The sequence below is a fragment of the Pristiophorus japonicus genome, chromosome 3, assembly GCF_044704955.1.
Source record: "Pristiophorus japonicus isolate sPriJap1 chromosome 3, sPriJap1.hap1, whole genome shotgun sequence".
Lineage (NCBI taxonomy): Eukaryota > Metazoa > Chordata > Chondrichthyes > Pristiophoridae > Pristiophorus > Pristiophorus japonicus.
In genome coordinates, this window is record NC_091979.1 from 74,172,303 (window position 1) to 74,198,433 (window position 26,131).

The following is a 26,131-nucleotide window of genomic DNA, read 5'->3' on the forward strand; positions in this document are numbered from 1 at the left end:
CCTGTTTGTCGGATCCTTCCGTGGTCGCCAGGGGTAGCCTGCTAAGTGCGTGGCACAGTTGTCTGTGCCTGGTCTATGCCTTATTGTGTAGTCGTAAGACGCCAGCATGAGTGCCCACCACTGAATGCGCACTGAGGCATTGCCGCTTATTGCCTTGCACTTGGATAGCAGGGATGTGAGGGGTTTGTGGTCGGTTTCTAACGCGAACTTGACCCCGTACACGCACGCGAGCGCTTCCTTCTCAACCATACCGTACCCGCGCTCTGCCCGCGAAAGTGACCTGGAGGCATAAGCAATGGATTGTAATTTACCCGCATCATTGACATGCTGTAAAACGCACCCGACCCCGTACGCTGACGCATCACATGTAAGAACTAACTTTTTACCTGGGTCAAAAAAAGCCAAAACACTGTTGGAACATAGAAGGTTGCGTGCCTTATTGAAGGCGCGCTCTTGGGCGTCCCCCCAAAACCAATCGCACCCCTTTCTGAGTAGCACGTGGAGAGGCTCCAGCAGCGTGCTCAAGTTCTGCATAAAGTTCCCAAAGTAATTAAGTAGCCCGAGAAAGGCGCGCAGTTCCGAGACATTACAGGGCCTGGGTGCCAGATGAATTGCTTCTGTTTTGGACTCTGTTGGGCGGATTCCATCAGCGGCAATCCTTCTGCCCAAAAATTCAACCTCGGGCACGAGAAACAGATACTTGGATTTCTTAACTCTTAGGCCCGACCTGATGCCGAATGGACATCGATTGTACACAAAAAGGCCTTGATGTGTGTTGATGGTGGTGAGTAGCTTAGACTCTTCGGTCAGTTCTTGCGTCATATACGCAGATGTGAGATCTAGTTTCGAGAAAAGTTTTCCTCCAGCCAACGTGGCAAACGTGCTCTGTGCAGCGGGTATTGCTCCTGTAGGGAGACTCTGTTTATGGTAGACTTGTAATCCTCACAGATTCGTACGGATCCATCAGGCTTCATAATGGGGATGATGGGACTTGCCCAGTCGCTAAATTTCACGGGTGAGATAATGTCTTCCCGCAGAAGCCGTTCCAGTTCGTGTTCAATCTTTTCCCTCATCACATAAGGACTGGTCTGGCATCCTGTGTGATGTAGATTTTAACTTTAGCCCCTTTGAAGGTGCCCACACCTGGCTGAAAGAGATGTTCAAAACGACTTAGAACTGTTGAGCAGGAGGTCCGTTCCTCTGACGACATGGCGTGAACATCATCCCATTTCCAATTTAGTTTTGCCAGCCAGCTTCTCCCCAACAGTGCTGAGAGATCTCCAGGGACAATCCATAGGGGAAGTCGGTTCACCGTCCCTTTGGTGTGTGACTGAGAGCATGGCGCTGCCAAGGACTGGGACGATTTCTTTGGTATAGGTCCTTAGTTTGGTGTCGATCCTTGTGAGTTTTGGTCTGTTGCTTTTGTGCGGCCACAGCTGTTCAAATTGTTGAGCGCTCATGAGAGATTGACTAGCTCCCGTGTCCATTTCCATGTTGACGGGTATCCTGTTGAGTTGGACCCTCATCATTATTGGAGGCGTCTTGTTGTAAGAACAGTGGGCATTCATCGTGTTGACCCGCTGTACCCCGGCGTCCCGGGCACTGTGTCTTCTGGTCCGCTTTCTGACCCTTCCGATTCGTATACCAGCCGAACTGCTGTTTTTCTGCACATGCGAGCCAGATGCCCTGTATAGTTGCAGTTCCTGCAAACAGTATGCTGAAATTGACACCCCCTTGTTGAGTGCCTTCCCCCACATCTCCAGCACAGACCGCTTCCATTGTTTCCGAAGGATGAGCTACGTCTGGCTGATCTCTCTTGAGCTTCTCTCAGTCTGTAGTTGATTGCTCGCATTGTGGGTTGATGAGGTGTGAACGGCCGTTCATGTGGCCCTTGATGGCTTCTGGCACCACTGCCTGCTGTTGAAGGCCTGCTCTCCTGCCTTTGTCTGTGTGTGAGGATAGCGGCTTGTTTCACGCTGTGAACCCCTTGTTCCGATGTTTCATTAGTTGCCATACCTGCAGTATAGATCAACTTCGTTTCTTCTTCTCTTGCCAAGAATGTCTGTGCGACCAGTGCTGCTGCCTCTAGGGTCAAGTTCTTGGTCTCTATAAGCTTTCGGAATATGCCTGCATGGCCTATTCCTTCAATAAAAAAGTCTCTCAGTACTTCTCTTCTTAGTTCATCGGAGAACTCACATAAACTAGCCAGCCTCCGAAGTTCCGCCACAAAGTCGGGTATGCTCTGTCCCACACAGCATCTGCAGTTGTAGAACCTGTGTCTGGCCATGTATAGGCTGCTCGCTGGCTTCAGATGGTCTCTCACCAGTGTGCTCAACTCCTCAAACGACTTGCTTGCTGGTTTCTCGGGTGCCAGCAGGTCTTTCATTAAGGAGTATGTTTTCGAGCCACAGCTGGTCAAGAGATGGGCGTATCATCGCCCAACCAGTCTTTGGTTACAAAGCTTTTCTGGAGCCTTTCTATAAAGTCCTCCCAATTGTCTCCAGCATTGTATTTCTCATCTGAGCCGTTGGTATCCATTCTGTGGATTCTGTGATCCCATCCTCGTCGCCACTGTAAAGTCCTGACCCTGCAGTACAGACTTACACAAGGCACATGCTGAAGTCAAGGTCACACTGGACCTGCACCTTTATTTCACAGCTCTCGAGTGCCACACTTGCCTGAGACCTGCCTTTATATACCTGCAGTGTCTCTTGCAAGTGCACCCCTGGTGGTAAAGTGTGCTTGTGGTTACAGGTCATATCTAGTTGCAGTCATGTGTAGCATGGTAAGATACAGTTATATACAGTAGTGTGAGATACATGACAGCAGGGATTGTGGATGCATTGGTTGTAATTTACCAAAATTCCCTGGATTCTGAGGAGGTCCCAGCAGGTTGGAAAACTGAAAATGTAACGCCTCTATTTAAAAAAGGAGGTAGACAAAAAGCAGGAAAATATAGACCAGTTAGCTTAACATCTGTGGTTGGGAAAATGTTGGAGTTCATTATTAAAGAAGCAATAGCAGGATTTTTGGAAAAGCAAAATTCAGTCAGGCAGAGTCAGCATGGATTTATGAAGGGGTAGTCATGTTTGACAAATTTGCTGGAATTCTCTGAGGATGTAACAAACAGGGTGGATAAAGGGGAACCAGTGGATGTGGTGTATTTGGACTTCCAGAAGGCATTTGACAAGGTGCCACATAAAAGGTTACTGCACAAGATAAAAGTTCATGGGGTTGGGGGTAATATATTGTTAGCATGGATAGAGGATTTGCTAACTAACAGAAAACAGAGAGTCAGGATAAATCGTTCATTCTGTGGTTGGCAATCAGTAACTAGTGGGGTGTCGCAGGGATCAGTGCTTGGACCCCAATTATTTACAATCTATATTAATGACTTGGAAGAAGGAACTGAGTGTAACGTAGCCAAGTTTGCTGATGATACAAAGATGGGAGGAAAAGCAATGTGTGAGGAGGACACAAAACATCTGCAAAAGGACATAGACAGGCTAAGTGAGTGGGCAAAAATTTGGCAGATGGGTATAATGTTGGAAAGTGTGAGGTCATACACTTTGGCAGAAAAAAATCAAAGAGCAAGTTATTATTTAAATGGAGAAAGGTTGCAAAGTGCCGCAGTACAGCGGGACCTGGGGGTACTTGTGCATGAAACACTAAAGGATAGTATGCAGGTACAGCAAGTGATCAGGAATATCAATGGAATCTTGGCCTTTATTGCAAAGGGGATGGAGTATAAAAGCAGGGAAGTCTTGCTACTGTTATACAGGGTATTGGTGAGGCCACACCTGGAATACTGCATGCAGTTTTGGTTTCCATATTTACGAAAGGATATACTTGCTTTGGAGGAAGTTCAGAGAAGCTTCACTCGGTTGATTCTGGAGATGAGGGGATTCACTTATGAGAAAAGGTTGAGTAGGTTGGGCCTCTAATTGAAATTCAGAAGAATGAGAGATGATCTTATCGAAACGTATAAGATTATGAGGGGGCTTGACAAGGTGGATGCAGAGAGGATGTTTCCACTGATGGGGGAGATTAGAACTAGAGGGCATAATCTTAGAATAAGAGGCCGCCCATTTAAAACTGAGATGAAGAGAAATTTCTTCTCTCAGAGGGTTGTAAATCTGTGGAATTCGCTGCCTCAGAGAGCTGTGGAAGCTGGGACATTGAATACATTTAAGACAGAAATAGACAGTTTCTTAAACGATAAGGGAATAAGGGATTATGGGGAGCGGGCAGGAAAGTGGACCTGAGACCATGATCAGATCAGCCATTATCGTATTAAATGGCGGAGCAGGCTCGAGGGGCCATATGGCCTACTCCTGCTCCTACTTCTTATGTTCTTATGTTGAGAGGCTCGCTAGCTGTCAGACGGGAAGGCTAGCGCACGAAAGGAATAGCAATTTCATAAAAACATCTATTGTGTTCTTCATTGATAGAGCACTATTTCAACCTGCCAGTATGTTCAGAGAAAGTACACGGTCACCTCTTTTGAATGTTAAGCCTATTACAGCAGGTTTGCTTGGAGGGCTGGATGGAAGCACTCCTGCTCCTCCAGGCCCACAAGCAGTGCTGGACAAGTGCTTTCCTGCTGGATCCGTTTGTTTCCCCCCCTTCAGCTCGCGGCCCGTATCCGTGAAATGTAAAGGTCAGTTCAAATTTGAGGCACTCAGCCTCATTATCATTTAAATAACTGACCCGCCTCTGGAGAGCAGGAGTGCTTCTCCTGGCCCTGATTTCAGACCACACAGGCCGCTGCTGGTCACTGCTTCCCCACTCCACCCGATTGCAACTTCAATCCCCCCGCTCCCCCACGATCACTGCTGCCACCCTCCCTGATCCTGGTCATTGCTACCCTTCCAAATCCCGGCAACTGCTACCCTCTGTCCCAACCGGCCCTCTCCCGAACACCCCCTCCTGGATGCGCCCCCTTTCTTGATCGCCCAACCCTCTCCCAGTTGCCTATCCCTCTCCTGGTAGCCCCTGTACTGATTGGCCCCCCTTCTGTCGCTCCCATCCACAAATCACCCCTCCCCCCTCTTTTCCCAATTACCCAGCTATCCCGGTCCTCTTTAAGGGCTTACCTAAGGGCCGGCAACACAATGGCCCGATATTTGAGGCCTCTTCTTCGGCGAACTGTCTGGGGTAGCCCAGCCAGAGACCCAATAATAGGTACGTCTTGAGCCTATCCATTAAGGCAGGGATCGTCCCAATTACGGGCGTGAACAAATTTTTCCGGGTCAATTATCTCATATCTGTAGTCATATTTTCTACTTGATTTTCACTTGCCTTGCCTGGCATTAATGAGGCAGTAATGACCACAAAATGGGGTCAGTAGCCTTACTGCCCCATGAAGCTTGACTATGTGGCCACCTCCATTTTGAAAGGGGCCTACTGTCAGACATCCAATCCGGCTGCGTGTTTCAGATGGTAGGTCATTTTTGACATGCAAATGATGTGTATATAGGAATGCGATTGCCATTTTAGGTTGGAACTGGTTGGAGTTTTTTTTATCTTCAACGTCTAACGTTTGTACTACAAAAACTGGCAATTTGAAAGTAGTTTTGTTACTACCTATGTTTGCAATATACAGGAGAGTGTTATGATGTAATCACATGATTCAAATAATAAACATAAGGATAATAACAATATATATCATGCCTGTAAACAGTTTAAAATGAAACGTACCCCATTTCAAACACACATATATGACCCTCCCTTCTCTCCTCAATGTTGCTTCTGATCAGGAGCCAATGAAAAATGTTTATGTTGTGAGGACTGAAAGGGTGCTATCAACTCCAACTTACGTAATACAGCAGCATATAAATAAAATAATTTAACATTGCAGGATATTTGAATAATATTAACATATTCTATGTTTCCTGCAGGTCCCAATATACCAATGGTCTCTGTCCATAGCACAAGCAATCCAAACAGTAAGTATGTAATTCCAGATCTATAAAATTCAGTTAATTGGAACCATTTAAGAATTCCTTTGCGAATGGGCTGAAAGTCATTTGTGCTTTAATGGTTTGACCATAAACTCATCAACTTTTTTCAATGCAAATAAATCCATTGAATCCCAAAAGGGCAAGTAAAACTCAATTATTATGTAATAAAAACAGAGCTGAAGGGCTTACTGTTATGGTGTAAGGAAATCTCTTTAAACTCAATTAAATGATTCCTCATGGTTCATGCTTGAGAGTATTGTCCAAATGTAAGTGTATTACTCAGACACCAATAGTATAATAATTATTATGGTTATACAATAGACTCATAAGAAGATAAGAAATAGGAGCAAGAATAGGCTATTTGGCCCCTCGAGCCTGCTCCGCCATTTAATAAGATCATGGCTGATCTGATCATGGATTCAGCTCCACTTCCCTGCCTCCTCCCCATAACCCTTTATTCCCTTATTGCGCAAAAATCTGTCTACACCTTAAATATATTCAATGACCCAGCCTCCACAGCTCTCTGGGGCAGAGAATTCCATAGATTTACAACCCTCTGAGAGAAAAAATTCTTCCTCATCTCAGTTTTAAATGGGCAGCCCTTTATTCTGAGACTATGTCCCCTAGTCCTAGTTTCCCCTATCAGTGGGAATATCCTCTTTGCATCCATCTTGTCGAGACCCCTCATTATCTTATATGTTTCGATAAGATCACCTCTCAGCTTTCTGAACTCCAATGAGTACAGGCCCAATCTACTCAATCTATCTTCATAAGTCAACCCCCTCCTCTCCGGAATCAACCTAGTGAACTTTCTCGTAACTGCCTTTGATGCAAGTATATCCTTCCTTAAATACGGAGACCAAAACTGCATGCAGTACTCCAGGTGTAGCCTCACCAATACCCTGTACAGTTGTAGCAGGACTTCTCTGCTTTATACTCCATCCCACTTGCAATAAAGGCCAACATTCAGGGGTACTTGACAATCCAGAAGCACAGACAGAAAGGAAAAGGAGGTGGGGTAGCTTGATTGATAAAGGATGGAATCACTGCAATCGTAAGAAACGATATTGGCTCAAATGATAAGGGTGTTGAAACAGTTTGGGTGGAGATAAGGAACAATAAGTGTAAAAAGTCACTGGTGGAAGTAGTCTATAAGCCCCCTAACAGTAGCAACTCTGTTGGTCGGAGCATAAACCAGGAAATAGTGGGGGCTTGTAAAAAGGGAACAGCAATAATCATGGGTGATTTTAACCTCTATATTGATTGGACAAATCAAATTGGTCAGGGTAGCCTTGAGGAGGAGTTCATGGAGTGCATAAGGGACAGGTTCCTTGAGCAGTATGTAGCAGAACCAACCAGGGAGCGGGTTATCTTAGATCTGGTCCTGTGTAATGAGACAGGATTAATAAACAATCTCCAAGTAAAGGATCGCCTCGGAATGAGTGATCATAGCATGATTGAATTTCAAATTCAGATGGAGGGTGAGAAAGTTGGATCTCTAACCAGCGTACAAAGCTTAAATAAAGGAGACTATGAAGATATGAGGGCAGAGTTGGGGAAAGTGGACTGGGAAAATAGATTAAAGTGTAGGACAGTTGATGAACAGTGGTGTACATTTAAGGGGGTGTTTCACAACTCTCAAGAAAAATATATTCCAGTGAGAAGGAAAGGGTGCAAGAAAAAAGATAGCCATCCATGGCTAACTAAAGAAATAAAGGACGGTATTCAATTAAAAACAAGGGCATACAAAGTGGCCAAAACTAATGGGAGGACAGAAGACTGGGAAGCTTTTAAAAGTCAGCAAAGAATGACTAAAAAAATGATTAGAAAAGGGAAAATAGACTATGAAAGTAAACTAGTACAAAATATAAAAACAGATAGCAAGAGTTTCGAAAGGTATATAAAAAGGAAAAGGGTGCCTAAAGTAAATGTTGATTCCTTAGAGGACAAGACCGGGGAATTAGTAATGGGGAACATGGAGATGGCAGAAACTCTGAACAAATATTTTGTATCAGTCTTTACGGTAGAGGACACTAACAATATTCCGACCTTGGATAGTCAAGGGGCTATGGGGGGGAGAAACATAACACAATCACAATCACGAAGGAGGTGGTACTCAGTAAGATAATGGGACGGAAGGCAGATAAATCTCCAGGATCTGATGGCTTGCATCCTCGGGTCTTACGAGAAGTAGCAGCAGGGATTTGGATGCATTGGTTGTAATTTACTAAAATTCCCTGGATTCTGGGAAGGTCCCAGCAGATTGGAAAACTGAAAATGTAATGCCCCTATTTAAAAAAGGAGGCAGACAAAAGGCAGGAAAATATAGACCAGTTAGCCTAACATCTGTGGTTGGGAAAATGTTGGAGTCCATTACAAAGAAGCAGTAGCAGGACATTTGGAAAAGCAAAATTAGGTCAGGCAGAGTCAGCATGAATTTATGAAGGGGAAGTCATGTTTGACAAATTTGCTGCAGTTAATTGAGGATGTAACGAATAGGGTGGATAAAGGGGAACCAGTGGATGTGGTGTATTTGGACTTCCAGAAAACATTTGACAAGGGGCCACATAAAAGGTTACTGCACAAGATAAAAGTTCACGGGGTTGGGGGTAATATATTAACATGGATAGAGGATTGGCCAACTAACAGAGAACAGAAAGTGGGGATAAATGGTTCTTTCTCTGGTTGGCAATCAGTAACTAGTGGGGTGTCGCAGGGATCAGTGCTGGGATCCCAACTATTTACAATCTGTATTAACAACTTGGAAGAAGGGATTGAGTGCAACGTAGCCAAGTTTGCTGACCATACAAAGATGGGAGGAAAAGCAATGTGTGAGGAGGACACAAAAAATCTGCAAAAGGACGTAGACAGGCTAAGTGAGTGGGCAAACATTTGGCAGATGGAGTATAATGTTGGAAAGTGTGAGGTCATGCACTTTGGCAGAAAAAAATCAAAGAGCAAGTTATTATTTAAATGGAGAAAGATTGCAAAGTGCCGCAGTATAGAAGGACCTGGGGGTACTTGTGCATGAAACACAAAAGGTTAGTATGCAGGTACAGCAAGTGATCAGGAAGGCCAATGAAATCTTGGCCTTTATAGAAACATAGAAACATAGAAAATAGGTGCAGAAGTAGCCCATTCAGCCCTTCGAGCCTGCACCACCATTCAATAAGATCATGGCTGATCATTCACCTAAGTACCCCTTTCCCGCTTTCTCTCCATACCCCTTGAGCCCTTTAGCCGTAAAGGCCATATCTAACTCCCTCTTGAATATATCCAATGAACTGGCATCAATGACTCTCTGCGGCAGGGAATTCCACACGTTAACAACTCTCTGAGTGAAGAAGTTCCTCCTCATCTTAGTCCTAAATGGCCTACACCTTATCCTAAGACTGTGTCCCCTGGTTCTGGATTTCCTCAACATCGGGAACATTCTTCCCGCATCTAACCTGTCCAGTCCCGTCAGAATCTTATACGTTTCTATGAGATCCTCTCTCATCCTTCTAAACTCCAGTGTATAAAGGCCCAGTTGATCCAGTCTCTCCTCATATGTCAGTCCAGCCATTCCTGGAATCAGTCTGATGATCCTTTGCTGCACTCCCTCAATAGCAAGAACGTCCTTCCTCAGATTAGAAGACCAAAACTGAACATAATATTGCAGGTGAGGCAACACCAAGGCCCTGTACAATTTCAGTAGGACCTCCCTGCTCCTATACTCAAATCCCCTAGCTATTAAGGCCAACATGCCATTTGCCTTCTTCACCGCCTGCTGTACCTGCATGCCAACTTTCAATGACTGATGAACCATGACAGTGAGGTCTCGTTGCACCTCCCCTTTTCCTAATCTGCCACCATTCAGATAATATTCTGCCTTTGTGTTTTTGCCACAAAAGTAGATAACCTCACATTTATCCACATTATACTGCATCTGCCATGCATTTGCCCACTCACCTAACCTGTCCAAATTAACCTGCACAGGCCTCTTAGCATCCTCCTCAAAGCTCACACCGCCACCCAGTTTAGTGTCATCTGTAAACTTGGCGATATTACACTCAATTCCTTCATCCAAATCATTAATGTATAATGTAAAGAGCTGGGGTCCCAGCACTGAGCCCTGCGGCACTCCACTAGTCACTGCCTCTCATTCCGAAAAGGACCCGTTTATCCCGACTCTCTGCTTGCTGTCTGCCAACCAATTTTCTATCCACACCAGTACATTACCCCCAATACCATGTGCTTTGATTTTGCTTATCAATCTCTTATGTGGGACCTTGTCAAAGGCCTTTTGAAAGTCCAAATACACCACATCCACTGGTTCTCCCTTGTCCACTCTACTAGTTACATCCTCAAAAAATTCCAGAAGATTTGTCAAGCATGATTTCCCTTTCACAAATCCATGCTGACTTGGACCGATCCTGTCACTGCTTTCCAAATGCGCTGCTATTTCATCCTTAATAATTGATTCCATCATTTTCCCCACTACTGATGTCAGACTAACCGATCTATAATTACCCATTTTCTCTCTCCCTCCTTTTTTAAAAAGTGGTGTTACATTTGCTACCCTCCAGTCCATAGGAACTGATCCAGAGTCGATAGACTGTTGGTAAATGATCACCAATCCATCCACTATTTCTCAGGCCACCTCCATAAGTACTCTGGGATGCAGACAATCAGGCCCTGGGGATTTATCAGCCTTCAATCCCATCAATTATCTCAACACAATTTCCCGCCTAATAAGGATATCCTTCTCACTAGACCCTCGATCCACTAGTACATCCAAAAGGTCATTTGTGTCTTCCTTCGGGAAGACAGAACCAAAGTATTTGTTCAATTGGTCTACCATTTATTTGTTCCCCATTATTAATTCACCTGAGTCCGATTGCAATGGACCTACGTTTGTCTTCACTAATCTTTTTCTCTTCACATATCTATAGAAGGTTTTGCAGTCAGTATTTATGCTTCCGGCAAGCTTCCTCTCGTTCTCTATTTTCCCTCTCCTAATTAAACCCTTTGTCCTCCTCTGCTGAATTCTAAGTTTCTCCCAGTCCTCAGGTATGCTGCTTTTTCTGGCCAATTTATATGCCTCTTCCTTGGATCTAACACTATCCTTAATTTCCCTTGTTAGCCACGGTTGTGCCATCTTCCCAATTTTAGTTTTACTCCAGACAGGGATATACAACTGTTGAAGTTCATGCATGTGATCTATAAATGTTTGCCATTGCCTATCCACCGTCAACCCTTTAAGTATCATTTGCCAGTCTATTCTAGCCAATTCGTGCCTCATGCCGTCGAAGTTAGCTTTCCTTAAGTTTAGGACCCTAGTTTCTGAATTAACTGTCACTCTCCATCTTAATAAAGAATTCTACCATATTATGGTCACTCTTCCCCAAGGGGCCTCGCACAACAAGATTGCTAATTAGTGCCTTCTCATTACACATCATCCAGTCTAGGATGGCCAGCTTTCTAGTTGGTTCATCGACATATTGGTCAAGAAAACCATTCCTAATACACTCCAGAAAATCCTCCTCCACCGCATTGCTACCAGTTTGGTTTGTCCACTATATGTAAATTAAAGTCGCCCATGATAACTGCTGTACCTTTATTGCACACATCCCTTATTTCTTGTTTGATGCTGTCCCCAAACTCACTACTACTGTTTAGTGGTCTATGCACAACTCCCACCAGTGTTTTCTGCCCTTTGGTATTCCGTAGCTCCACCCATACCGATTCCGCATGATCCAGGCTAATGTCCCTCATTACTATTGCATTAATTTCCTCTTTAACCAGCAACGCCACCCTGCCTCCTTTTCCTTTCTGTCTATCCTTCCTAAATGTTGAATACCCCTGGATGTTGAGTTCCCAGCCTTGGTCACCCTGGAGCCATGTCTCTGTGATGCCAAGTACATCATATCCATTAACTGCTATCTGCGCAGTTAATTCGTCCACCTTATTCCGAATACTCCTCGCATTGAGGCACAGAACCTTCAGGCTTGTCTTTTTAACACACCTTTCCCCTTTAGAATTTTGCTGTAATGTGGCCCTTTTTGTTTTTTGCCTTGGAATTCCCTGCCTCCACTTTTACTATTCTCCTTTCTATCTTTTGCCTCTGTCTCCCTCTTGTTTCCCTCTGTCTCCCTGCATAGGTTTCCATCCCCCTGCCATATTAGTTTAACTCTTCCCCAACAGCACTAGCAAACACTCCCCCTAGGACATTGGTTCCGGTCCTGCCCAGGTGCAGACCGTCCGGTTTGTACTGGTCCCACCTCCCCCAGAACCGGTTCCAATGCCCCAGGAATTTGAATCCCTCCCTTCTGCACCACTGCTCAAGCCACGTATTCATCTGAGCTATCCTGCGATTCCTACTCTGACTAGCTCGTGGCACTGGTAGCAATCCTGAGATTACTACTTTTGAGGTCCTACTTTTTAATTTTGCTCCTAGCTCCCTAAATTTGTCTCGTAGGACCTCATCCCGTTTTTTGCCTATATCGTTGGTACCTATGTGCACCACGACAACTGGCTGTTCACCCTCCCTTTTCAGAATGTCCTGCACCCGCTCCGAGACATCCTTGACCCTTGTACCAGGGAGGCAACATACCATCCAGGAGTCTTGGTTGTGGACGCAGAAACGCCTATCTATTCCCCTTACAATTGAATCCCCTATCACTATTGCTCTCCCACTCTTTTTCCTGCCCTCCTGTGCAGCGGAGCCAGCCATGGTGCCATGAACTTGGCTGCTGCTGCCCTCCCCTGATCAGTCATCCCCCTCAACAGTACCCAAAGCAGTGTATCTGTTTTGCAGGAGGATGGCCGCAGGGGATCCCTGCACTACCTTGCTTGCACTGCTCTTCCTGTTGGTCACCCATTTACTACCTGGCTGTGTACCCTTTACCTGCAGTGAGACCAACTCACTAAACGTGCTATTCACGTCATTCTCAGCATCGTGCCTGCTCCAGAGTGAATCCACCCACAGCTCCAGTGCCGCAATGCGGTCCGTCAGGAGCTGGAGGCGGATACACTTCCCGCACACGTAATCGTCAGGGACACCGGAAGCGTCCCTGACTTCCCACATGGTACAGGAGGAGCATAACACATGTCCGAGCTCTCCTGCCATGACTTAACCCTTAGATTAACTTAAATTGGCAACAACAATGCTAAATGTTACTTACTGATAAAGAAGTACAAAGAAAAGCTACTTGCCAATCACCAGCCAATCACTTACCCCCTTGGCTGTGACGTCACCTTTCGATTTCTTTCTACCTCTTTATTGCCTTCTCCCTGCAGCTGCCTTTTGTAGGCCTCTCCGACCCCGGACTCTCGCCTCAGCGATGCACCTCCCGACTCCTGGTCTCGCGGCCTTTTGTAGGCCTCTCCGACACCGGACTCTCGCCTCAGCGACGCACCTCCCGACTTCTGATCTTTATTGCAAAGGGCATGGAGTATAAAAGCAGGGAAGTCTTGCTACAGCTATATAAGGTATTGGTGAGGCCACACCTGGAATACTGCGTGCAGTTTTGGTTTCCATATTTATGAAAGGATATACTTGCTTTGGAGGCAATTCAGAGAAGATTCACTAGATTGATTCTGGGGATGAGGGGGTTGACTTATGAGGAAAGGTTGAGTCAGTTGGAATTCAGAAGAATGAGAGGTAATCTTATTGAAACGTATAAGATTATGAAGGGGCTTGACAAGGTGGATGCAGAGAGGATGTTTCCACTGATGGGGGAGACTAGAACTAGAGGGCACGATCTTAGAATAAGTGGCTGCCCATTTAAAACTGAGATAAGGAGAAATTTCTTCTCTCACAGGGTTGTAAATCTGTGGAATTCACTGGCTCAGAGAGCTGTGGAAGCTGGGACATTGAATACATTTAACACAGAAATAGACAGTTTCTAAAACGATAAGGAGATCAGGGATTATGGGGAGTGGGCGGGGAAGTGGAGTTGACTCCATGATCAGATCAGCCATGATCTTATTGAATGGCTGAACAAGCTGTATGGCCTATGCCTGTTCCTATTTCTTATGTTCTTATTCCATTTGCCTTCCTGATTAATTGCTGTACCTACATACTAACTTTTTATGTTTCATGTACAAGGACCCCCAGATCATTCTGTACTGCAGTACTTTGCAATTTTTCTCCATTTAAATATTAATTTGCTTTTCTATTATTTCTGCCAAAGTGGATAATCTCACATTTTCCCACATTATACTCCATCTGCCAAATTTTTGCCCACTCACCTAGCCTGTCTATATCCTTTTGCAGATTTTATGTGTCCTCCTCACAATTTTCTTTCCCACCCATCTTTGCATCATCAGCAAATATGGCTACATTATACTCGATCCCTTCATCCAAGTCATGAATATAGATTGTAAATAGCTGCGGCCCCAACACTGATCGCTACGGCACCCCACTAATTACTGTTTGCGAACCGGAAAAAAAAACAATTATCCTGACTCTCAATTTTCTGTTAGTTGGCCAATCCTCTATCCATGCTAATATATTGCCCCGAACCCCGTGATCTTTTATCTTGTGCAGTAACCTTTTATATGGTACCTTATCGAATGCTTTCTGGAAATCCAAATACACCACATCCATTGGTTCCCCCTTATCCATCCTACTCGTTACATCCTCAATGAACTCCAGCAAATTTGTCAAACATGATTTCCCTTTTATAAAACCATGCTGAATCTGCTTTACTGAATTATGCTTTTCCAAATGTCCTGCTATTGTTTCCTTAATAATGGACTCCAGCATTTTACCAATGACAGATGGTAGGCTAACTGGTCGATAGTTTCCTGCTTTCTGTCTGCCTCCTTTTTTAAATAGGGGCATTACATTTGTGGTTTTCCAGTCCGCTGAGACCTCCCCAGAATCCAGGGAATTTTGGTAAATTACAACCAATGCATCCACTATCTCTGCAGCCACTCTTTTAAGACCCTAGGATGCAAGCCATCAAGTTCAGGGGACTTGTCTGCCTTTAGTCCCATTATTTTAGCTAGTACTACTTCTTTAGTGATAGTGATTGTTTTTAGTTCCTCCCTCCCTATAGTCCCTTAATTATCCACTATTGTAGTGTTTTTAATGTCTTCTACCATGAAGATCGATACAAAATATTTGTTCAAAGTCTCTACCATTTCCCCGTTCCCCATTATTAATTCCCTAGTCTCTTCCTCTTAGGGACCAACATTTACTTTAGCCACTCTTTTCCTTTTTATGTACCTGTAGAAACTCTTACTATCTGTTTTTATATTTTGTGCTAGTTTACTTTCATAATCCATCTTCCCCCTCTTTATTATTTTTTATAATACTCATACAACCTGGTTTCCTGCAGACCCAAGGTGATCAAATTTGGTTTCCATAGGTGTTGGACTTCTGACTGTCCTGTGAGCTCTAACTACAAGTTGTTATGTAGTCACTTTTACTCATCTGTCACATATCCAAAAGACCTTCCAGGCATCTTTAATGGATCTTCCCCTTTAACATGAGTCCTATTACATGATGCCCAAAATGCATATTGAAGTAAGGTTTCTTCTCACCAAACCTCCAGACCTTGATGTAATGGCCATCTTGATGGTTTAACTGCTAGTCAATTTAAGCTGATGTTTCCTGCCCTACATTACAAAGAAACAGGAGATTGTAATGCATGTATCAATAAGTATGTTCACAGGTTTGTAGAGCTGTTGGCCGTCCAGAGGAGGCGGGGGTCCCCAATGGAGGGCTCTCTACGCGGGAGTCCTCCCTTTATGTATTGGGTTCTTGGCCTGGAGGGTGTTGCATGGGGCAATCCCGTACAATAAGTTTTTAGGTTGGTTCACGAACTCCCAGGCTGCCTGCAATTCTGGCAGTCTGGAGGAGACCGTGTTCCACAGTGTGTGAGGTTGCAGCCCCTCTTCCATTATTTGAAGGAGCTGCTTCTCGATATTTGGCTGCACTTCAGTCCCATGCTCCTGAACTTTGGGCACCCGTTGCAGAGGGGAATGGGCAGGTCAGAGGACCTCCTCGTAGGACTGCTCCTGGGCCTGGCCAAGGTGGCCATTAACCGGTCTAGGCAGCAGGCGGTCAAGGGAGTCATTCAGCCCGACTGCCTGTCTCTCTTCCGTGGCTACGTTCACGCCAGGCTGTTCCTGGAGATGGAACACACTGTGTCCAATGGTACACTCGCGGCCTTTTGTTAGAGGTGGGCACCGGAGGGACTGAAATGCATCAACACCCCCGGCAACCAAATTTTAATTTGATCTAAGTTTCCGTTAAAGTTTTATTTGGAAATTTGTGAGTTCTAGTGCCCTTGCCAAAAGGGGGCACTTGATTTAAAGTTCTACTTAAAATAGTTGTAGAGCTGTTGCATTGTGAGTGGCTTAGCCAGTCACGTGATGTTCACAAGACTCAATAAAACCCCAGTCAGTTGAGTCTAGGTCATCCACAATGAGCTATGCAGTTGTGAGCCTAGTGGATGAACTGGTAACGTGTAATGTGATTGGTAAACCTCCGTTATTAAACCAACTAGTTCTTAATAGCAATGTATTGCTATGAATTCTTAAGCGAAGAACCCATGAAGCAAATACGTTAGAGGTGACCTGGACAATCCCAGAAAGTTAATGTGACCTTGCTGTATGTCAGCTTTGGTGCCTCTATAGTTCTGGTAAATCTGATATTAGCACCTCACATGGGACGTTGCTGCTCCCCCATTGTCCTGACTAATCCCCAATATTAGAATATCATAATCAGACAATGACCCCGAGATGTTATGATTAACTTTGATGGACACCTGACACAAAGCAAATTCTAACATATGGTTAGTTCTTATTGGTGTGCAGTGGAGAAATGCCACTGCATCATAAAGGCCTCAGGCCATCTCCTTTGTCTCTCTACCTTGTTCTAAAGGAGCACTATCTTTTAATATGGCCAATGAGATTAAGCATTTTGATTAGATTCACCTCACTGCCACCTGTGTTTGTAAACAAATGGAAAAAGATTTGAAAAACAACTTTTCATTAAAGATTGCCCCTTTAAAAGCCAATAATCTAACCAAGGACATAACATTTGTGTTGCAAACTGGATGCAACAGAATAGATGCCATCAATTTTTAGTGATCTTAACTTTCCTCAGTTTAAAATTTACAAAATGATTGCCTTGCTCTCAGAGCTGGAGATATCACGTGAAGACAACAGGCCATGGGGGGAGTGGAGGAAGTAATCAAGTGAAAAATGTTTTTTGATGCTAAATGATCTTGGCCTTCTGTTGCCAACCACAAAGTACATTTTAATTTAATTGTCCATTAAAAGTGCTAACCAATCATTTTGTAAATTTCATTTGTTTTTAATTTAACTACCTCAATCTCGATCAGTCTTGGCTCAGTTGGTAGCATATTTGCTTTGGTGTCAGAAGGCTGTAGGTTTTAACCCCCCGCGCCTCTCCTCCCCCACCCCCACCAAAAGAACTAAGCACATAGTCTAGGCTGACACTTCTGTTCAGTACTGAGGGAGTGCAATACTGTTGAAGGTGCCGTCTTTTGGATGAAAGGTTAAATCGAGGACCAGTCTGCCTTCTCGGGAAGATGCAAACGATCCCACAACATTATTCGAAAAAGAGGAGGAGAGTTCTCCTGGTATTTATTTCTCAACAAAAATCACTAAAAATAAATTATTTGGCCACTTATCTTATTGCTGTTTGCGAGTCCTTGCTCGGCATACATGACTGCCATGTTTCCCTACATTACAACAGTGACTACACTTCAAAAGTTCTTAATTGGCGGTTAAGTGCTTGGGAATGGCGCAAGGTCATGAAAGGCACTATATAAATGCAATGCAGCCAAAATTTAGAAATTAGCAGATCTCACAAACATATTACTGTCTCTGGTTATTGAACAATGGCTCACTGTTCCATTTCATGGCTTTTGAAGTTTATAGTCAAATGCAGAATCAATAAAGTCAGCATATTATTACTGTCACACAGATAAAAGTGACTGGGGTGGGTTTCCTGTCATCTTCAAATGGAAATGTATTGTCCTGAATAATGAGAGCAAGATTGGCTCATACAATAAGGTTAATGTAAGGTGAAACCAAGCTAACAAATTTATATCACTAAATAATGCATTAGTAAATACAAAAAAAAGATTTCAGTTCTGTTGTGAATTGTTCCTATATAATTATTAATCTTATGGTTATATTTCCATAGTTGTATTAAATGATTTTCTATTGTGAAATTTTACTGTCACACATAAAATTGCTGTAAAGTCATATAATAAAAGTAATGTACTTGGTAAAGGTGTTGAAATGTTAGGTAATCGTGAAGATTGGTGCAGAAACTGTCATGCTTTTTTATGATGCATAAACAAACTTATTTATTTCATTTTAATTATACAGACTCCTACACATTAGAAAATAATGCTGTTCTGCATGAATGTATCAAAGGAAAAAGGATCCACAAACCAGAATACAGGACTGTTCATATTGCTGATTACGGTGCGTTAATTGTGTTCATTTTAGCTCATTTAACTATATGGCAATGGGTTACACAATCTAGCTTCAGTGATATATGGCTGTTGGCTCTGGTGGCTGCTGAGAAGTGTCCAATGCAGATCAAAAATAAAAACAAAACACTCAAGGTTCTATGTAACCAAAAAAATCCACAACCAAACTCAATATTGTGGAGCACAAATCAATACATATATGTCAACTATCAAACATCCATAACAAAGTACATTCTGCATGAAATTCCATTAGGCCCCAATAAAATCCAATCTGTTTCAAAGAAACACATAAGCATCGATTTTCCTTCAAATACTTTGGATGGTAATCAGCCAGTCAGAAGCAGAAAATATTGGGTGGAACTTTGCCTACTTTGCACCAGTGCATTTTCCAGCTGGCAGGACCATTGGCGGATAATGTGCCCACCTCAAACAGATGGGCATTTCACTTCAATGTTAATTTGCAGAAATACAGTATATGATTAATTTGAACTGTGACATGTGTAAAGTGAAGCATGCTTGGGAGGAAAAATGTGACTATGGGCCTGAATTTTAACCTGGAGGTGGGTCAGGAGCAGCGGTGCTAGAAAGCAGCTGGGAAAGCCCGGGAGAACAGGTTTTCTGCAGGCCCTGCTGCATTTAACAGCAGGGCCTGGTCAGTATTTCATAGCTGTTTCCTGCCCGCATCCAGCCTGATGGCTGCGGGCGGGTAGGCCTGCAGAACTAGGCCACAGGGGAGGGAGGGTATGAATCAGGACCGGAAGATGATCGGGAATGTGGTCAGAGCCTGAGGACAATCGGGGGGAGGGGGAGGGGTGAGGTAAATCACGGCCGGAGAAGGATCGGGGATGATCAGGTGCCGGAGGAAGACTGGTGGTTGATTTGGGTCAGAGGAGGATTGGGGTCAGAAGTGGGGGGCCAGAGGAGCATCGGGGGTGGGGGTTTGGGTACCTCCGTTAAAACCGGAAGGAGTTGGATTGGGGTTGGGATTCAATGTTTTTAACTCTTTAACATCTCACCCGATACCAACTCACATGTTTTTTTGGGTTACAATTCTCTTCTCCCCCTCCTCCCTGCCATTCGCACCCCCCCCCCGCCCCGCCCCCTGCCTCCAGTATTGTCCAAAGCTCTCCGCCCTGGGGTTTTTCTCCTGTCATTTCTGGGTCTATTGTAGACTAATTGGTGGAGATTGATTGCTATGATTAGACAGCTCTATTAGCAATTTATCATGCAACTGCTAGGATGGTAGAAGGCAAACTAGATGGATTTTGGTCTTTTTTCATCTAGCAATTCCTGTGTACCTATGTCTAAGTAAAGGGGCAGAACAAAAGTATCCCCTTATCTGAACTAGGTACCATTATCTGGCATTTCCATGGGGCTCCACCAACCCCCCCACCATAGCTTTGGCAGAAGATCAGCAGAAACCCCAGAAACAGCACAAATAATCATTAACGCCATGTCTCTGGGGTTTCCGCCAGTGCGTGGAGCTTTGTAGTTCCGTGAATCAGGCACATTGACCTCCAGGAACAACTCTCTAATCTGTATTCACATGGAAAGATGCTCCACCCCCAGAGCCTCATCTCGCAATATTGCCCCCATAAATTAGCAATATCATCCAGAGAGGCAATAAGGAAGGTTAGCAAAATCTATCACAGTGGTTCAACAGGAGCTTCTCCTTTGAGAATGAGGTTATGGCATATTATTGGGATAGAGTGAGGTTTATCTTCCAGCCAGCCTGCGTTAACCATGACCTTAGATTGCTCATGATAATACTCATGAAATGTTCGATTCATTGCTGTGACCTTAAACACAAAACTTGGCAAAATTTATAAATTTTAAAGAAATAAAATAGAGAGCCAGAGCAGAAATCAATTCACAACAGATATCTCATTTTAGCCCTTTAAGTATCTGATATGACAGAACTGGTCAACAGAAGAAAATAGAAGTATAACAACAATCAAAAGAATTGATTGGAAGGTCAAATGTATCAATTAGTCCTTTATACTATTTTCTTCTTGAACAGTGCTATCATTTTCACCATTGTGAAAGACTGATTTGAAGTGACTTCCAATGTGACCTTCTTTATTTAAATTATTGTGACTTATGGGTAATTGGCTCATGTTGCACAATCTTAAGTTTTATTTATAAGTATTTGTTTTGTGAAATTGATATCGATGGGCTGGATTTTCAGCAGGTTTGCGACCGAGTTTTCGCCACAATTTGACCCTCCGCAGCGAAAACCCGGTCGCAAAGCCTGAGCATGATCCTCAGGTACCTGCTTGCAGCGCCGCTTTCAAGTACTGCCGGGGAGAGGTGCACCGATGCGTAACGACGCGGATTGCGTTACTGTCGTATTTTCGGCATTCTCCCGACCCGTACGCCACGCCCAGAATACCAGTGCAGCCCTGCCAGCAGCGGTAAGTATGTAAACCTGCAAAAAAGGTAAGTTAAAGTTTTTATTTTTAAATTATTTTTCAGCGACTTGCTTGCTAAGGGTTTTGTAAATGTTTTGGGAAAATTTTTGCCATTTTTTTTTCCCCCTTCAAGGCCTCTATCGCAGCGCAAATGACCACGGACTAAAGTTGCCGAAACTTGCATTTTGCGCCGTGAATAATCGAGCAACGCCTCCTTGATTGATGCGCCTCTGGCACAGACGTAAAGGCTGAAAGTTTGGCCTAAAAATGGTAGCGCAACATAAATGTTAATTTTCACATATTGCTACCGTTTTCACCGAAAAACCCCGAAAGCCGAAAAACAAGGGTGTTTTATTTTTAATTTTTATTCTGCTTTGATTACTTTCTGTATTTTATATTTACTTGCCACAGCAATCAACAATTTGTTCATTCAGCCAATTAATTTGAATAGAGTTTTAGAATTTGACAAAAGCTGAAAATATTTGTGATAACTGACAGATCAGGTTGCCCTGCACCACATTGTTGTAAACGTTAATCATGATTGCACAAAGTGGGTATTGTCCCATGTAACATTAAAACAGAGCTTTTGCAACCTTGCACCCTCTACTGTCCAAGGTTGTGACCAGAATAACATCCCAAAAGATAGTACAAGTCAGGCCACTATTTTTATGCCAGGAAAGTTATACTTTGACATTTTTTTATCAATCAAAATGTCCACATAGGACATGACTCACAAAACTGCACAAATTTCTTCCCCCAGCAGTGGAACATTTTCCAGACATTCTTGGTCAATCTGTCTCATTGTAGCATTGACCATCGTTTTTGGAACTACATTAATATATATGAAATCTTAACTTGCTTGTTGGTACTGTAGTACAATTTCTGCAGTCTTTTTGTACTCCCATCAGATTCAAAGTTACAACACATCGGTCCTTATCCCAGTTGGCTCCAGTTTCCCTGTTATCTTGTCCAATATATTTTTTTTATATCCCCTTTACTCTTCCTCTTCCAGCACAAAAGTAGAAGCTGTCAGGGGTGTGCTTGGGGGGAATGACATATCAAATGATTCACTCTCTAAATGTTCTTTAACATTATAGAGAAAAATCGTATTTCTGCTCCTTTAGATATTTTTGTAAATTGTTACAGCCATCTCTCTAAATAATGAATGAAGGCTCAAATTAGATATGAACTTGAACAAAATCTGCCATTGTACACGTTATATTTTCCTTTGCAACATTTGCTTAGAGAAATTGAATTTTTGAGCTCTAGCGATTAAAGAGTAAAATTGAGTCATTGTAATATAATTCAATGCAATTGATTTTTTTTAAACTGATTAACAAACCATCCATTTTGATTAGTTTTTTTCATATTATTCCAAGTTGTCTGTTTCACTGGAAAACTGCACTACATGTTTTATTCTCCCTATCTGTGTTCAGCTGTTTAAGTGGATATGTGTTTAAACATGCAATGATATGTGACAGGAAATCAATCAGAATTGAATTGAATGAAATTAAGTGAAAAGGCATGTTTCTGATATTACATCCAGACTGACCGCTCATAATGTTTCCTTTCCCAATTATGTAGAGAGTTTTTCTCAGTGCACTATGTGTATGAAAATCAGAAACCCATTTGTAACGAACAGGCTTTTGAATCTGTTAGAATCCTTTACAATTTTGTTATAGCAAAAGCCTTCCTTTTATGAAATTAATTTCTGTGAATTTAGCTTTATCCTGATTCCATATTTTAATTCAAAAACACAAGTAACATATTCTCTTCTCTGAGAAATATTATGATTCATAAGGAATTCATTTTCAATATCCTGTGTACAGAAATGTACAAGACCTAGTTCTGCCAAGCTCGTGTGGTGGCTGGTGTGCAACGAGAACCACACAATAAAAAATCTATGCACAGGCATCCTCCAGCCTTCAATATATAGTTTGGGACCTGGAATGTCAGGTCCTTCATTGAAACACCCGTGAACAAATTCCTTTTTGGTGTGGAAGCAAATCATCCTCGATACAAGGGACCGCCTAATGAAAGACAGAAATGTAAAGCTAAATAACTCTTCATCAGCATGTTGCTGTTTTTTCTAAAGTAAGAGATGAATTGTATAATTTCACCTCTATACCAATTCCATGCTTTGACAGATTAGCCAATCGTAAAGTTCAGACAGAACAAGATGTTCAGCTGGTATTTATCTGAAATGTAGATTATCTTTGGCGAGCAAACAAATGTTTCACTTCATTAAATCCTTTGATAGGCAGTTTTCTATAATTGCTATGGACATCATTTTGTTCTTACTGCACCATTGTTTTTCATGCAAATGCAAACTGGGTTGCAATTGTTCTTCAACACAAACATGAAAATGAATGTTGGCTTTTTGTACAGATGGGACTTCTCAATGTGGCTTTAATTTAATTTGGAAAGTAGGGAAATTAGCTGTGAAGCTCAGTGATCACCAACAAATCAAATCCCAGATGCCATTCTCCTCTGCAAAATAAATCATATTGACACTTCTTATGGGGAAGAAAAAAGACTTCCAAAATGACCAGAAATAGTGTTTTGTGTAAATGGCAGCTGTAAATAATATCTGTATTAACATAAATAATACTTATGCCAAATGGAAGATATGACCTTTCTATTATAGACATTCTTGTGCAACAGAGATCTAAGCCACATTCGCATCTGCTGTCAAACAAATGTCTCTTGGCTAGCAGGAAATACAAATCCTGTTCATTACACCAATGGGGAAAAAAATAACAGCCTTTCCCTTACTGTGACTTCAGTCAAAGATGGCTCTCATTCAACTTTCACTCATCATGACACAGGGAAAAGCCCTGGCAGGACAGATAAAATTGCAAAATGCATAAGGTTATTTCATAATGAATACTAATGTCTGTTTTTAAATGGTTTTCTTTACCTATGACAATTAATGCTATCACATTGTCTGCATTTACAAACAGTTGGAAAGCTAGTTGTATCATGAAAAAAATTGTTTCAGATTTCATGAATATTAGTCAAACACAAATGTGATATTTGTGTACAATTTAAAGATTACACTGAAACAATAACTCTGAACACTGCGTGTGCCTTTTGTTCTCAGAACTCACTCTGCAGTTGTCATATCCTGAAGGCTTTGATGAAAACAGCCAATATCCCGTTCTCCTGGTTGTGTAAGTAATTGTGTTATTTAGGATGCAAACTCGCTGCTGACAAATACATCACTAAGTTAGTTATAAGAACACAATTCTTATTTCACTCTTAAACGTTATGGGCTAGAACCTCCCCTTTTGTGCTTATCGCTCAAAAATGGACGTTATTTCCGGTGTGGGCAGTAAAAAAGGGTTTTCAGATCGCCGGCTTCTCGCCCATTCTCAAAACACCTAGTTTACATTTTTGAAAATGGGCGTTACCACAAGCGATATCAAATGGGCAGTAGCGTTACATTTTTTTGACCTTCTGCCGCAAAGTATGGCCGTCCTTAGCAACGGCATGGCAGTGCTCGATTCCCGCGATTCAGAGATCAAGGGTCATCATGACATGTGCAGAAGAAAAGAGAGAGAGGGAGCTCAGAGGGACTGAAGGCGTGGTTGGGTGTGGTGTGGCTGCTTTGGGAGGAAGGAGGGAGACTTTAGAGCTTCACAGCAAGTAGGCAAACAAAAATTAGCCATTACCAGCCACATATTTGACCAAATTTGCCCTATAATGGAGGAAGAGGAGGAGGCATTACAGCAGTGGAGACTGACGCTGGAGAGAGCAGTGAGGTGGGAGAGGAGCTCATTGGAGGGCGCAAAAGAGCGAGGAGGTTCTCAGACAAGGCAAATGCCTCCCTCCTGCAGGAGGTCGAGTTACGCTGGGGTGATTTGACGCAGGGAGGGCGTGGGAAGCCCACCCCAAAGGCCTACCAGAGGATATGGACCAAGATAGCAGAGATGGTCTCGTCGGCGACCAACGAGGTGCGTGAGGGCAACCAATGCCGCAAACGATGGAACGACCTTGTGCGATCTGCAAGAGTAAGTATTACATTGATTTACATGTACTTATGTATTTATATAATTTGATTTTTAACAATCATGAGTGACTATCAGCAGATGTGAGGTCTTGTACTTTTACCAGGAATGTTTTACTCAAAGCCTGCGGTCACAGTGTACGTCTTTAGGTAAAGAATGATAATAATCATAATAATCATGATTACATCTGTCGGTTATGTGTCGTATCAGTGGCTGTGACAGTACCTAGCAATGATCTCATGCCATGTCGCTGTCACCTTTTACAGAAGAAGCTATTAACAATGAGGTCCGTGCAGAGGCAAACGGGTGGGGGGGCCACCAGTCCCCAGTGCCATCGCTGAGATGGAGGAGTGAGTGCTCGCACTCGTGGGGAAGCACACCCGGACAGCCACTGATGCATCTGCAGACCCTGACGTGATGCCACGTTAGTAAAGCTTACACCATTGCATGATGTAAAGTCAATAGATGCCACACCAACTCATATCCGAATAATCATATATGATAGATGATTTCTAAAAATGTCGTAGAAATAATGCTGGCCTAATGAAATCATTGCAATGCACAATATGTTGATGGGCATGAAATGTGATGTCTGCGATGATTTTGAGAGCGGTGATACTTTTGCCATGCATATGCTGTGTGTAGCGCTGGATTCACCTTGTCACCCTAGCACACCCTTCTCCTCTAATAACCTCATTTGTGTCTTGCAGCTCAGCCAACAGCGCGGCCCCAGGCAAGGCCACAGAGGCCAGAAAGTGGGTGCATGGGGCAGGAGTCGGTGGATGATCCTACTGCTCCGATTGTCGCCCGTCAATCCACTGGGTCTGTTCTCGATGGATGAAAGCGCGGACTTTGAACAACCTGCATCGCCACGCTCCAGAACCCATTCCACCCCAAGGCCATCTAGTGGTCCTCCGGTCATTCCCGCCTCCACTCTGGAGGTGCCAGCCCCAAGCATATCTCCACAAGGCACCCCATTTGTTCCCAGGACGCTGCCGACCCTACGGAGGCCTCGTGGACGCGGCAGGTCTGTTCCACGAGCGCCACATGACAGAGGAGAGATGGTACAGTTGTCCAGTAGCACTGTAGTCATTGGTGACCAGCTCATCGAAGCAATGGGGGGCATATCCCGACACCTGGCTACCATGACCGAGTTCATTCTGCACAAGGCTGAGTCCCTGGATGCGATAGCCAGGAACACTGCTGCCACAGGCCTCCCAATGGTCCCTGAGCGCGGCACTCCACCCCTAGGTTCCGCACCACCACTGTGAACGACAGAT

The 26,131-nt window shown here is 43.5% G+C and overlaps 1 protein-coding gene across 1 annotated transcript in view; it reads left to right on the top strand.

Annotated features, from left to right (window-relative positions):
* The window catches only part of LOC139253997 (inactive dipeptidyl peptidase 10-like), a 963,662-nt gene that overhangs the window by 897,032 nt on the left and 40,499 nt on the right, over window positions 1–26,131 (top strand). The window contains exons 18-20 of the mRNA XM_070873609.1: window positions 5,901–5,948; window positions 18,324–18,422; window positions 23,945–24,014. Of these exons, the coding sequence (XP_070729710.1) occupies window positions 5,901–5,948; window positions 18,324–18,422; window positions 23,945–24,014 (217 nt within the window). The remainder of the gene's footprint in view (window positions 1–5,900; window positions 5,949–18,323; window positions 18,423–23,944; window positions 24,015–26,131) is intronic.